The following is a 15,539-nucleotide window of genomic DNA, read 5'->3' as shown; positions in this document are numbered from 1 at the left end:
GATACACACGCAGGTCCATGCGCGCTACATGAAATGGGGATTGGTGTAAAGTGGCTACTGGCTCAAAAGATGGGAATATCTTTAGTCTGTACTTGGAGTTCAATCTAGGTTTGTTGAATGTGCATAAATATTGCCCGCTTAGAAGATGTTGATGGACATGGTGCTGACAAATATATATTAGACGCCATCGGTATATAACTTCGTGTCTTTCTGATTGAAAAAGATAACATAATAGGATCTGCAGGTGCCTGGGCCGAGGAAACCTGGAGATAGGCCTACTAAATCTCATGGCAATGTATGTAGAAATTTTTTTTTTACGATGTTGATGACGGTGGGCGGATCTAATTATAGTGTTGTGAGTGGTTGTAATAGTGGCGCTGGTGGTGATGGTGGCGGTGTTGGTTATTGTGATTCAGGTGCTAATGAAGGTTGGTTTCCATGGTTTATTTCAAATTCGTCTAATGCCAATTTGCCCAATTGCCAAGTCGTCTACTATCATTTGGTCTACCGTCAGATCGTCCATGTATCACATGGTCTACTTTCATTTATTCTAACGCCATTCCGCCTGATACCCAGTTGGTCCAATAGCCATTTAGTCCATATACCATTTTGGTCTAACTGGACTAAGTGTTACATTTTTGAAAAAATATAGATGAAATTGAAATGGATATTAGACCAACCGGTTGTGAGACTAAATGGTCATAGACGAAGTGGTCGTTAGACACTGATGATTGGGCCAAATGATTGTTAGACGAATTGTTGATGGACGGAATGGCCTAGACTACATTAAAGTAGACCATGTGGTGAGTGGACGAGTTGGCAGTAGACGAATTGCAATTTACCGGTTGATGTTAGATTTATTGATTCGTCGGATCAATTTCTTATGACAAAATGTAACGAATAAATTGCAAAATCAATACTTCACAGGCGGCAAAGTAAAATAAAGAGTAGAGAATTGGTTGATTTCTAATTTCATATATAAAGAGTTTAGATGCAAAAGGGGTTAGGTCCACTTTGGACCATTCCGAGAAAAAACATGTTTTTTATTCTCACTTATTGCAATATTCTTATGAGAAACTAGATTATCATGATGTACTACCCTATTATGTGAACATAAAATTGGGTATAAAAGAAATCTACCTGTCTTCAATTTGTTTATATATATTTTTTTCAATAATTATCATTGCGAGAATAAATACAGATCGAACATGAAATTGCCGTTTCTCAACTTTATTGCCTCTGGGGGATTTTACCAGAATCATTAAAACGACATTTACAATATTTTAACAAGTACACAGTTTCTAAACAATATTCATCAAGCCACAATCAACCAGATTTTAAGGGGGAAACCGGGTCACGTGACCTCCCAGAAGAAAGAGATCCAACGGGATCCCAGGACAGGTATTTCCTGGGGTGCGGATTCCCCTCTTTACATTTATCATCTATTCAATACAAGATTATCTCATGTGTGAAATAAAATTGGGGGAGAGGCTTCAAGACCAGAACGTGAATTCTTGGAAGGGGAACCTGCCGGAAGACATCCAGCCGGACTTCCAAACCAGGAGACTTTGGAAAGTTGGGTTCCCCTGTCCCGATTTTCTTGACATAATTAGTATACAGTGCCTCCCCCTGGTGTTGAAATTTGACCGATATAAGAAAAAATACTCAGTAATCAGGCCAAACACCAAAACAAGCCCATCCTACCAGCCAAAACAAGCCCATCCAACCAACCATATCAAGCCCGACCAACCAACCATAACAAGCCCGACCAACCAACCATAACAAGCCCATCCAACCATCCAACCATGTAAAGCCAATCTAACTAGCCAAACGAGTTTAAGTTCACCTTGTACATCATTACCAAATACAAACATAAATCAATAATAAATGATATGATGCATAAACAATGACAATACATATCAATTGTAATTACAAGTCAACTACGGACACAATTTCAATATTTGTACAATAGTATTATCAGCTTGGTTGAAACTGAGGGGATCTTTCTAAAGGATCTGCTGATAGAGCGTGAATCCCTATGATCATTATAACCAACCAACCAATCATAGCAAGCCCATCCACCCAACCAGCGCAAGCACATCCAACCGAATAAAAACGAGTTCATTTTGTACTTCCGTCATGTACATCATAAAAAATCACGGTACAAATCAAATATGCACTAAATGCATAAACACAAATACACAACAATTGTAATTACAAATCAACTATAGACAAATTATGAAAATTTGGGCAATTGTATTAACAAGAACTTGTTTGGAAATGAGGGGATCCACTAAAAGCCTTGCGTGTAGAGCGTGGATCCTTATGATAATAAACAACCAAACATATCGCCCAACCAACCAATGCAAGTCTATCCGACCAACAAGCCAATCAAGCCCATCCAGTCAACTAATACAAGCCTATGCAACCAATGCAATTCTATCCAAACACATGCCCAGCCAACCAACCAAAATAAATCCATGTTATCTATCAACAGTATAACCAACCAAAATATAAGGTTATTTCAATCAACTGTAACCGGCACAACTTGCACTTAAACAGGCTCATTGAGCAATCTCGAGCCCCGTCTTTAAAATTCGCTATTACCACATTTAGATTAATTAGCACAATCGCCTTTGACAGATTTGAGTATAAACAAAAATCACGACAGAATTATTAACAACCATGTATTATATCATCCAATCTTTTTTCATAACATGTGTACCACATTTTTGGAGGCAGAAACAATACCCTCCGACCCTGACAATATTATAACCAACCACTCACAACCATTATTAAATGGGCGGGAGGGAGGGCAAATTAACGTCTTGCATCCCCCAGAGCTTAGTTGAGAATGAACATGTGCTTCCAAATCTGTCGCGTATTGCGCACGTCCCTGAATTCTTTCAATGCATTTCATTGGTTCTTTTTAGCGTAGAGGCTGTGCCCCCGTTGCCGTTGCCTGGCTGTCACCAAGGGCGCTGTGTAACGGCGCCATCCATGACATGCCCAGCCAATCACAGACATGTTGCTGGGGGCGTGTCCTTGGAGAATTCCCGCGGAATCGCAGGGGCGCGCTTTGTTTTCGCGGGCCGTGTATGGCTTGCCAATAATTGGTTTTTTGAGAAGACCTGTCTTCTCTCGCAAACTATCTTCTTCGCTTATTCGAATAATCTTATTGTGGACCTAACCCCTTGTGCAAGCAAACTAAAATGAATTCAATCTCTTTTGATTAAAAAAGTGATTTTTCTTTGCCACTTTCATTCATGTTTTCATTTGAATTTCAAATGTTCAAATTTGGTATCAGATTTGGAGATTTAGAGACAGAAAACAATAGAATTTATGAAAAATGGACCTGATCCCTTTTGACAAATGAGTTCTTCTAAAGAGTTTAGTCGCAAAAGGGGCTAGGTCCACTCCAATATATTTTTTTTTCATTTCTCACTTATTGCAATATTCTTATGAGAAACTAGATTATCATGATGTACTACCCTATTATGTGAACATAAAATTGGGTATAAAAGAAATCTACCTGTCTTCAATTTGTTTATATATATTTTTTTCAATAATTATCATTGTGGACCTAACCCCTTTTGCAAGCAAACTAAAATGAATTCAATCTCTTTTGATTAAAAAAGTGATTTTTCTTTGCCACTTTCATTCATGTTTTCATTTGAATTTCAAATGTTCAAATTTGGTATCAGATTTGGAGATTTAGAGACAGAAAACAATAGAATTTATGAAAAATGGACCTGATCCCTTTTGACAAATGAGTTCTTCTAAAGAGTTTAGTCGCAAAAGGGGCTAGGTCCACTCCAATATATTTTTTTTTCATTTCTCCCATATTGCAATATTCTTATGCAAAACTGAATTTTCATGATACCCAACAACGAGAACTTAAAATTGGGTATAAAAGAAATCTACCTGTCTTCATTTTTGAAGATGTTCTTTTCCAAAAAAAATATGTGTGGACCTTACCCCTTTTGCAACTAAACTGAAATGGACCCTTTTGAAAAGAAGTGATTTTCTTTGCCATTTTAGGTCACTTTTTAATAGGTATTTCAACTTTTCTTGGTATCATCTTTTAGAGCTACTAAAAATATAGACTTTGAGAAAAAAAAAATCAAATTTGATGAAAAATGAACCTAACCCATTTTGCAAGTGAGCTCTTCATAATTCTATATAAGTATATATATATATATATATATATATATATATATATATATATATATATATATATATATATATACATATGAGTAAAATTAATAAGTGAGATGCGTGAAATATTGGCTCTAACGAGTGGAATATTTCTGGTATTCCATGTAATAAAGCCATCCAATATATTTATTTTATTTATTTATTGATATATTCATATTCCACAATCATCAAAGTACATTTATAATAAATCATTTTAACACTGAAAAAAATGCATAACACACAGGATTGAAACGTAGCAATGAAATGAACAAAGTGGAGGGGCCTACTAAAAAGCAAAGCTTGTAAAATGTAGACCCCCTATCAAAATTTTATACAAGGGTAATATGATATAAGTAGAGTAAAATAATCAGCAAAATTCTATAAAATTATATATAAACACTGTAACACAAATGTATTTACACTATATACAAAATTAAATATTGACTTTAAAATAATCAATACTACCGTGGGTAAGTATGAGGTTCACAAAATATTTGATTGAATCAATAAGAATTCAGAATAAATTTTTTGATGAGTAATTTAAATCGGTTTAGATTAGCTGCCTCTTTTATTACTCTGTCCAGAGAATTCCCGAGTTTTGGTCCTGTGAAAAATACAGTTTTGCTAGAAAATACTGTTCTACTTTTGGGTAAGTGATAGTCATTTGAATGTCTCGTATTATATGAATGTAAAGTATTGTTTTTCATAAGTTTCTTTTGTAGGACATTAGGTACACTATTTCTATCTAGCTGATACATGAATTGGAATAGTTGCAAGCGGTACAGGTCATTGACTTTAAGGATACGTTTATGACGAAACAATTCATCTGTATGAGCTCTAAAGGACATATTGCATATTATTCTCAGTACTTTTTTCTGAAGTAGCAAGACTTTATTGAGTCTCGTTTGAGAGGCATTACCCCATGCCAGAATTCCATAATTAAGATATGGTAGAATTAATGCACAATACAACATGGATAGCGCCTGTGCTGGAAGAGCGTTTTTAAGCTTATTGATGACTCCAATATTTCTTGCCACAGTTTTGCAAATATTGTTGATATGAGCATTCCACGTAAGCTTGTGATCAATAGTAAGACCTAAGAATTTTGTTGTTTGCACTTCTTTGATTTCAGTATTATCTAAAAGTATTTGATGCGGTAGATGTTTCAATGAATGACTAAAAAGCATATAATTAGTTTTTTGCAGATTCAATGACAGTTTGTTGGCTTTAATCCAGTTTGTTACTTTTTTAAATTCTGCATTCATAGTGCTCACAAGTACATGTGGATCATGATGTGTAAAGAAAATATTGGAATCATCAGCAAAGAGAATAAATGAGAGAACATGAGATGAATTTTTCATATCATTAACATAAAGTACAAATAGCAAAGGGCCAAGAATACTACCTTGTGGAATTCCACAGGAAACTGGCCTTGTTGGAGATTCTGATTCATTTACTGTAACAAACTGAATTATATCAGTAAGATAACTCCTAAACCATTGTAAAGCTGTCCCTCTGATACCGTAATTTGATAGCTTACATAATAGTATTTCATGATCTATTGTATCAAACGCTTTTGAGAAGTCGAGGAATAACTCTACGGTGTGATCAGAATCGTCAAAAGAAGTAGATATTTTATTTATTAATGTCAATATAGCATGAGTTGTATTATGTTTTTCTCTAAAACCGAATTGATTATTACATATAATACTATATTTCTTAAGGAAAGCAACTGTCCTTTTATAAATTATCCTTTCAAGAATTTTTGAGAACGAAGTTAACAAAGATATTGGGCGGTAATTACTAGTGATTAATTGGTCTCCCTTCTTGAAAATGGGTATAACTTTAGCTATTTTCATCTTCTTTGGGACCTGGCCAAGCTGCAACGATAAATTAAATATATGAAGCAGAGGATCAGCAAGAGAATGTATAATGTTTTTCACAACTCTATTTGTAATGCCATCATAACCGGGAGTCTTTTCTGCTTTCAAATTAAATACAATCTCAAGTAATTCTTCTCTATGAACTGGAGTAAGAAATATTGAACTTTCATTTTGTTTATCCAAAAAGTCCTTAAACGAATTTTCTACAGGCATAATATTTCCAGCTAACTTTGGTCCAATTTGAGAGAAATATGTATTAAATTCATTTGCTATAGATTGAGTATCTTCAACCATATTTCCATCTACACATAATTTATGAACAGCACTAGATTTGTTAATTTTGTTTAGGGCCCCATTTATTGTTTTCCATGTATTTTTAAGGTCGTTTTTATATGAATTTAATTTTTCTGAATAAAACCTCTTTTTTGCTATTCGGAGAGTAGTTGTTAAGGTATTTTTATAAGACGTGTATCTATTCCTTGAAATATCATTTGGATTTGATATATAAGAAACATACAGATTATTTTTCCGATTTATAGACCTTAATATCAATTTTGAAACCCATGGGAGCTTTGGAACACGTTTATAATCGTAATTTCGATATTTCTTTAAAGGAACACAAGAATCTAAGCAGTCATTGAAAGATTTCAAAAATATGTCAAATGAGTCATCGACATTCACATTCGAGTTATAAACGTCAGACCAATCAACAGAGCTTAAATCTTCTTGAAGGCGTTCAATATTTTTATCACTAAAGTTGCGACAGATCCTATATTTCTTTTCCATTTTTGCGAGTGATTGCATTGTTTGGATATGGGTAAAAATAAGAAAATGATCGGATATGTCTGTCGTTACAATGCCAGCTTTCGGAAGAGGATGAGAGTTACAGAATATATTATCTATAAGCGTAGCAGAATGATCAGTAATACGGGTTGGTCTAGAAATAATGGGCAAAAAAGTAGAAGATAACATTAATTCAAGGAAATCATTTGTTAAAGAGTGATTACTGGTCAAGAGATTAATATTGAAATCACCAGTGATGATACAATTGTTATTTATCAATTCTCCGTTTTGCAAAAGTTCATTAGTAGCAAGTAAAAAATCTTCTATACAAGAAGTTTGAGGAGGTCTGTAGATGACACCTATTAGAGTTTTCTTATCTTTTTGAATTTTTACTTCTACAAATAAGGATTCGATGATTTCATTCATATATTCAAATTCATGTCTAATTGCATAATCAAATGAAGACGGAATATACAATGCTAGTCCACCTCCAATTTTATTTTTCCTATTGTTTATAACAATATCATAATTCGGGAGGGTGCATAAGGAATTCGGGGTTTCCGTGAACCAAGTTTCAGTAAGAGCAATAATTGGGGGATTGGCAAACTGTGTATTTTCTAATAATAATCGTAATTTCTCGAAGTTTTGGTTAGCGCTTCTTATATTCAAATGCAAAATAAAAACATCATCTTCTCCAATCAATTTAGCATAGTCTTTGAATGAATTTTCTGTATAATATGGAGAAGAGGAAAGATTGTATGCTTTATCATGAATATCGAATTCAACTTGAAGTTCATCAAAATTATTTGTAAGAATATCAGTAGAAAATCTATCAAATGGAGTATGATGATTTGAGATAACATTGCTTTTATCTTGATGATTTAGTAATAAGAAATCATCATTATTCAGATGATAAAAGGGGAAATCACGCATATTATCCACCATTATGAAATATAATATATTGCCATTTTAAAACAAAATCTTTGTAAGCTAAGCATATAAAGCATTTTTTAGATTTGATACCATCATGACCCAAAATTCGAGTTCGGAAAATACTACAGTTGTAATAGTTAACAAAATAAAGATTATCTAATACAATTATTAACGGGCGATGAAGAATATTTGCACACAAAAATAAGTAAAATGACCTCCATAAAATGTCTGGTATTGAAACATTATTGAAAGGGCAGTGAGGGAATGCAAAATATACCACGGAAAATAACACAGATATTGAACAATGCGAAACATTTTGGGACGAGAATTTCATAATAAATGAAAAGAATACTGGAAAATCGAATAACATGGAATGGATGAAGGATAGTCCTACTACAGTTTGGAAAAGTCCTCTCTGGAATGAATGATGATGGGTTGACACTTCTCATCCTTCCTTACATAGATTCGGCCATTCTGGGTCCACAAGAACTTGTATCCGGCATCTCGGCGGGCCTTGTTGAGATCTTTCATTAGCTCCTTAGTGGAAGCGATCAAGTTTTCATTGAGGTAGATCTTGCCATCGCTGTTGTATCCAAGATCTTTTGTGCTGAGGGTCTTCAGCTTTCTTCTTCCATCATACATGATGTTCCGAGCACGTCTTGTGGTGAATCGCACGATGATTGGACGGGCTCTGTTATCAGCTTGGCGCTTGGAACCCAGCCGATGAACCACATCGAAGTCGGATGCTGCAAGCTCTGGGCTGATGTGTTTTGCAATATTGAGTATGATCCTTTCAGGAACCTCTCCCGGTCGTTCTGGTACACCTGCCACCTCCATAGTTATTAACATCTATCACATCCCCCCCCCCAAAAAAAAAAAAAAATGATAATAATAATAATATATAAGATGGAGAAACGTGATTGAACAAGTCATATTACTTGCCAAATTATGGCATCATCACTAATATCGTATTTAAGTCTTTGACATGTAGAGGTTGTTCGTTGTGTTTCATTGTGCTCTATGCTGCGCAACGAATCGATTTCATTGTACGCGTTGTGTGTGTCATGCATTTACGCATGCGCACTATACCATTAAAAGACCGTTCTTTATGTTTTGGACTTCAGAGAGAAATTAATTGGGACAAAGTCCTGTATTTTAAACTTAGACAAATAAAAGATAACAAGGTTAGAGAATTTAATTTTAAGCTCCTGCATAAAATACTTCCGTCCCAGTCAAATTTATTTAAATGGAGTTTAAAAAATGATGATAAATGTAATCTTTGTTTACTTAAGGAACAATTATGCATATGTTGATAAAATGTGAGAATATAAAACCTCTATGGAAAATGGTAGAAGACACAATTATTTCTGTTTCTAAAGTACAGGTCTGTGTTAATGAAAATATAGTAATTTTAGGTTGGAATATACAGGAACCGAAATACTGGTTAATTAATATAATTTTGAATTTTACTCAATACACCATTTTTAGAAATTATATTGAAACGAGTATGAAAAAGGGTTATTACTTTGTTAATGTAAATAGATTATGGATGAATTTGAAAATGAAACTAAGATGGTATTTAAGTTCAAAATATGTTACCAAAAATAAGGATACAAAAGAAATTGACAAATTGCTGGAACTCATTTATTGATTGATTAATTTGATTACTGTACATACTTTGTGATTTGTAAATTGTATTATAGAGATTTAAATAAAGTCCCTCGAAAGAGGTTTAAAGAGAAAAAAAAATACCGTTAAAAGACAAGTCAACCCCAACAAAAATTGATTTGAAGAAAGAGAGACGAATTCAATGAGGATAACACTGAAAATTTCATCAAAGTTATGAAATTTTAAAGTTTAGCTCAATTTCATAAACCAGATATTATGCACATCCTGGTCGGTATGCAAGTGAGAGAACTGATGACATCACTCACTCACTATTTATTTTGTATATTATAATAATTATGAAATATTCTAATTTTCCTATGAAATAAATTTTCATTCCACCGTGAACATGTGATATTACCATTGTTATAACATTTTATTGTTCAGTTAAAGTTTGTCATTTATGTCAAACTGGTAAAAATCTAAATATTGTAAGATTCAAACAATAAAATAAATAGTGAGTGGTGGACATCATCGACTCTCTCATTTGCATGTCATTGAGTTATGAGCTTAACTTTTTTTTTTACTTCAAAATGTCATAATTTTCTTATTTTACATCCGATTTCGGTTATTTTTTTGCATTATGCTCGTTTGATTTTTCCCTCTTTATTCAAGTCAGATTTTTTTTCAGCGAATTTTACTCTCTCTCTCTCTTCTGCCCGAAATGCCCCTTTAATAGGGAGTCACCACGAAGCGTCATATCAAAGGGATTTTCTAGACCGAAGATAACAGTAATAAATGAAGTCAAGTCGAATAAGCAAAACTTTTTTAAATCAAGTGTACAAAATAGCATTTTGCAATAATGATCGTATACAAAACAGTTGGTGAACTTACTTTTTATATTCCGCAAAGCGGGGAAAATAATTCAAAAGTTTGATCAAGAAGGTCAAGATCTACATACAAATATTGTTTTGCGGAATTTTAATTATGTAAATTATCATAGTTCATCGGCTAGTTAATCGCCCCCTCTTTGTTTCTGATGGTTTTTCTTGCGATCGTTTCACGACTTGTATTAACACAAATTGCATGCGTTCTATTTTAGGTTGTTAGACCAGATCATGCAAACAACGATTGTTAAAACAGTTATCTAAATAGCTTGGACAAGATGATATCATTCGATGTTTGTTTTGATGGTTTACTTAACCTGTAAACGAACATTCGCGTGATCTCTTTAAGTTTATATAATATTTAAACGATGTATTTACTAGTCCGTCGGCTATGTTTATGTCAGGGTAAATCAAGTTCAACAAATCTTTAGATATGCCTGTTTCCTGGTGTCAAAATAGACCCTTATTGTACACAACGAACAAATCCGCCTATCATTGCACATAAAAAGCTCCGCAAACATTGTATAAAATGTTAATTTATTCAAAGTTAGCACTTGTAAAAAAAAGTTCAGGGTGATTAACCACTGAACCAGTAAATTATGTATTTTCATTTACAAATTCTTCGAGGTAGTTTAAATGACTAAACTGGTTAATATAGAGCAGCTGAAAATTTTCTTCCTTTCTTCAGAGGCGGCGGAGCGAATTTGAAAGTGGGGGGGGGGGGGACAGGGAAAATTGCACATTTTCACTCGTAAAGGGCACTATTTTATAACAAAGGAAACAAAAAGAAGACTATTCTACAGATGTGTAATGAGAGAAAAAAAATTGTGGTGGCCCGATATGTCGTATCACGTACGATTTATAAGAAGCTGCGAGCGAGCACAAATTTTAACACTTTTAAACGAAAATTCAATTTTGTGATAAATTTTGACACGTAAACATTTTGAATATTTTTCAAAAAAAAGTACCATATTTCACCCTTCTCTCTTTCCTTTTCTCTTTTTTTCTTGGTTGTGATTTTTTTGGAGGGAGAGCCCCCCTCATCTCTACGCCACTGTTTATCTACCCCACTCACATGACTCATGAAACGTAAGGCACATAGGACTATTCGTACAATTTTTGTTTTTCTTCATAAGAGATAACGAAAATGGGAATATTGTTGTCTTATTTCATAGGGGCACTCGTTAACACATAAAACGGGTCCTTCTTAGGGGTACAGATCATGTTCGTCAGCGGCCTTTTTTGGGGTAAAAGGGGGAACTGATACGAGACTGACAGGGCACTAACAAAAAGGCAATGGGGGAACTTGCTCAGACACAAAACGAGTCGTTTTCAGGTGTAAGGGGCGCAGTACACGTTCCCGAGAGGCATTTTTCTTGCATAAAAGGGCACTTTTTTCAGTGCTATAAACAATGGTGGCACTGTACACCCTGGCCTCCCAGAATCACTGCCCCTGCCTCTCTTTGTCTATCCTCTCTCTCTCACACACACACACACACCCCCTATCTCTCTTTATATATATGTATATATATATATATATATATATATATATATATATATATATATATATGTGTGTGTGTGTGTGTGTGTGTGTGTGTATATATATACATATATATCGTTTCCTCTCTCTCTCTCTCTCCTTGGTCATGCATTAAAACGATGATCGCGAGCAGAAGTTTGCGTGGTATTGATGCTTTTAGCCTAAAAGGTTGCGCGAAGAGCAAAGTCCTTTGATTTATCGAGATATTTAATAATTTGTAAGTTTACAATGCTATTAATAGTTTTTATGATACTAATAACACACCCAGTTTGTTTCCTTGTTGACCAGCTCATATATTGAATAATGCCAGCTCCCAAGGTCATTCGTAGATTGGAAATATGGATAGATGCATACAGCTCCTTCTTTTGATTGTTGCCGGCGCACTTACCTTCGGTACGTATGCCATACTCATTTGTATCACAGTACTTTAATATATACTATTGATTATGTGTGTAGGATGAAGATAATTGATAATAGCAGAAATGATAGTATTGATAAAAACAATAATGAACAATAACCACACAAATTATTGAAAACGATGAAAATAGCAGCATTAATGATTCTAGCATGATGATGACGATGATGGTTATAATAATAATAATATCCATAATTTGCTTATTTCATAACCAATTTGATGAAACGTTTTTTTTAATTGTTCCTCTCATTTTACTCTTTCCAATAAAATTGCTTTTCTTCTTGGGTTTTGGTTTCATTTAACATAATTCCTCGAAAGCTTTGTCACACACAATGATCTTTACTGCTCTTGTACAAACTACGTGGTTACCGTTTTATTTTTCAAACTGACGTTTTTGGGTCTAGAAAACGATGTTAACAAAGGAGGTTCTTTAAGAAAAGTTAATTTGTAATAATATAAATAATTGTGTAACATGTCATACAAAAGTGAAATTCGGCGAATATGTGCATCTACTGTATGGATCTGTTTGATGTTAAGAACAAATAGCCATCTTCACAACTTGTCAGTGAAAAGAAAATCATTTATCCGACTGGTTAAAATCAAGTATCAATAAAACTAGATGCATCTATTAAAAAAAATGAAAAAGAAATAAATCTTTAACACGAACCCATATTACTGACGAATCTTATAATAATAATCTAATTAACAACGCCCATATTCATATTTATATCGACAATAAACATATCGAATTAAGTGATTTCATTAACTGTGTAGGTGTCATATTGGATAATCTTTTGAGTTTTAAGTACCATATGATCAATGTTTTACATAAGATAAGTAGGAATACCAATTTGATTTACAAACTTAAGCAGTGTTTGCTTCATATTAAATCTGATAACTCTATACCATTCCATAATTTTCCCTTATCTAATTTAAGATATTGCAATATTGTCTGGACTACCAATGTAACCTTATATGAATTAGACTCAATATTCAAAATTCAAAAGAAATGTTTAAGAATAATTACCAATTCCCATTACCTAGCAACATCCGCACCTTTATTTAAGAAAATATCCTTACTTAACATATACGATATTAATAAGCATGAACTCCTTTTTCAGACCTGTTCCAATACAATAATCAAGTACATAATTATAATACCCGTTCTTCCAATTAATTTTATTTATGGTCTATCAAGTCTAGTCACAGAATTTAATTAATTGAGTTATGTGGGTCCCAAACAATTGAATGAGATTCTCCAAATAATAACCATTTCATAATTTATATCTTCATTTAGAAAACAGTATGGAAATTTATAGTAAATGATTATTAAGTTTCACAGTTGATATCAATGCATTACTCGTACGGTATTTACCCCACCCCCTTCAACTCGTATTTTGTGTACTCTTTATTTCCTTTTTTCCTGCATTGACTTTAATATAATGATTTGAGATTGTTTTTATTAATATTGTTGTGTTTTTACTATGTTCTGGAGAAACAGCCTTTACATGTTTCTCATAAACTTCATGGAAAGCCACACAATTTATTTTATTATCTAATCGCAATAATTGATGTTTCTTTGTATTTTATCGTATTTGCGAAAATAAAGTTTGACTTGAATTATTTTGACCATTACTCAGCAATTACGTATTTTCTTCCAGAGCCATTTGGCACATATTTTTTTTTATTTATACATACAAACAATTTGGCGGTAATATCGTTAGATGCTTTTCGAACTAATTTTGCCATCGTTACCACAAAAGGTATTTATCTTTAATGCAAGGAATAGGCTACGCCATGGAGTATTAATAACAAATTACGACTAATATACAAATTATATTAAAATCATGATCAAGTACGTTCTACTATCAAAGCGTACCATTAAAATACACATCTTTGTTTGAACTTATGTGATAAATCATGGTACACTGCAAAAACTCCGGTGTTGATCTAACACCAGCCCGGAATCTATATATGCCCACACCAGAGAAGTATTGAAACAACACCAGCTTGGAATCAAACCGATGCTGCTTTAATACTAATTGGTGTTGTATATTGTATATCAGGTGTATATTCGTTATATTTTGTTTATTTGAATGTTTATGTCATTTATATTTTCCTTATTGTAATTATTGCATTGTAAATTTTGTTGGAAAAATGAATAAATAAATGAATGAATAAAAAAACAAACACTTATCTGGTGTTGTTTAATACTTTCCTGGTGTGGATATAATATAGATTCCGTGCTGATGTTAAATCAACACCATAGTTTTTGCAGTGTAATGTTTACAGTTTTTGCTGACTCAAGTCTTGCTTAGACATTTTGTTTTCAATTACTATCGTGATCATGCTCACATCCTCATTTTATGTATTTGCCTTAGCTGGTGTGAATTCAGAATGCCTTTCGCCGAACGCTACCTGTTCAAACTGTACCTCCAGCCCCGGCCTCAACGATGTAGACTCCTACCCTGCCAATTCTTACATAACATGGATGTGCAATGATGGATTTGCAATGGGTGGTGATGCTGACGCCGTCGTTTGGGTTTGCGCAGAAGATGGGGAGTGGCTGGGTGACGAACCTAATTGCACATGTAACTATTTTGTTTTCATTATTGTTTTATAGAAACTATTAACTTTCATTTGGCAAGAATAATAAACGCAACGCATTGCTTCCAGGATATATACATGTATATAAAGCATATAAAATCATAGTTCCCATGGTCGATACAAGGTCCTGATAGATCTACAATACTGAAATGGAATGTGCAAAATCATTACGATTAAAACACACATAAATGTTTGAAAGTGTATATTTATTGTTAAGTTCCGTGGACACTTATTTGTGATTGGGGTCACATCATAAGCAGACAGAATATTATCATATTATAATGTTTTAATAACCCATATGAACTGTTTCTCAAGCTTTAAATTGATGTATAGCACAAGCTGAGGGGCAATTCATTTGCAGAGATAATGGTCTTTACCAGTGTTTAGATTTTTCCCCCGGAAAAATATCCTTTTAACCCCCCTCCCCGCTTTGGTCTTCGCGTAGCCCTTTTTGATTGGAAAATCAAAAGTTAATTGGCTAATGGAACTTCGCAGCCGTATATGAATTACAATGAAAGGGGATTTCCTGGGTCTTTGGAAACTCTCTTCCCAAAATAAGCATAGTTTTAAGTTATCAATAGTTTTTTGTTAATAGCAATTGATTACATATGATACAAGCCAAACGCGGGCTGCAATTACATCAGAACTAATTTTGAAACCTTTGTTTTGAAAACGTTATGACTTAATAT

General features: G+C 33.6%; 1 protein-coding gene across 6 annotated transcripts in view; it reads left to right on the top strand.

Annotated features, from left to right (window-relative positions):
• Positions 1 to 12: 12 nt before the first annotated feature.
• LOC129266637 (sushi, von Willebrand factor type A, EGF and pentraxin domain-containing protein 1-like) overlaps positions 13 to 15,539 on the top strand; it is a 38,638-nt gene continuing 23,111 nt past the window's right edge. Inside the window, exons 1-5 of one of the 6 annotated variants that reach the window (XM_064104005.1) lie at positions 95 to 295; positions 4,782 to 4,846; positions 8,260 to 8,578; positions 12,117 to 12,221; positions 14,625 to 14,834. In XM_064104005.1, coding sequence (XP_063960075.1) covers positions 12,167 to 12,221; positions 14,625 to 14,834 — 265 coding nt within the window. In that variant the 5' untranslated portion in view covers positions 95 to 295; positions 4,782 to 4,846; positions 8,260 to 8,578; positions 12,117 to 12,166. Of the gene's footprint in view, positions 296 to 4,781; positions 4,847 to 8,259; positions 8,615 to 12,116; positions 12,222 to 14,624; positions 14,835 to 15,539 lie in introns of all 6 variants that reach the window. The other 5 variants (XM_064104006.1, XM_064104003.1, XM_064104004.1 and 2 more) reach the window with 5 other exon arrangements.

The sequence above is a fragment of the Lytechinus pictus genome, chromosome 8 (assembly GCF_037042905.1).
Source record: "Lytechinus pictus isolate F3 Inbred chromosome 8, Lp3.0, whole genome shotgun sequence".
Lineage (NCBI taxonomy): Eukaryota > Metazoa > Echinodermata > Echinoidea > Temnopleuroida > Toxopneustidae > Lytechinus > Lytechinus pictus.
The sequence above is the reverse complement of the archived record's forward strand: the minus strand, read 5'-3'. Positions and strand labels throughout refer to the sequence as shown.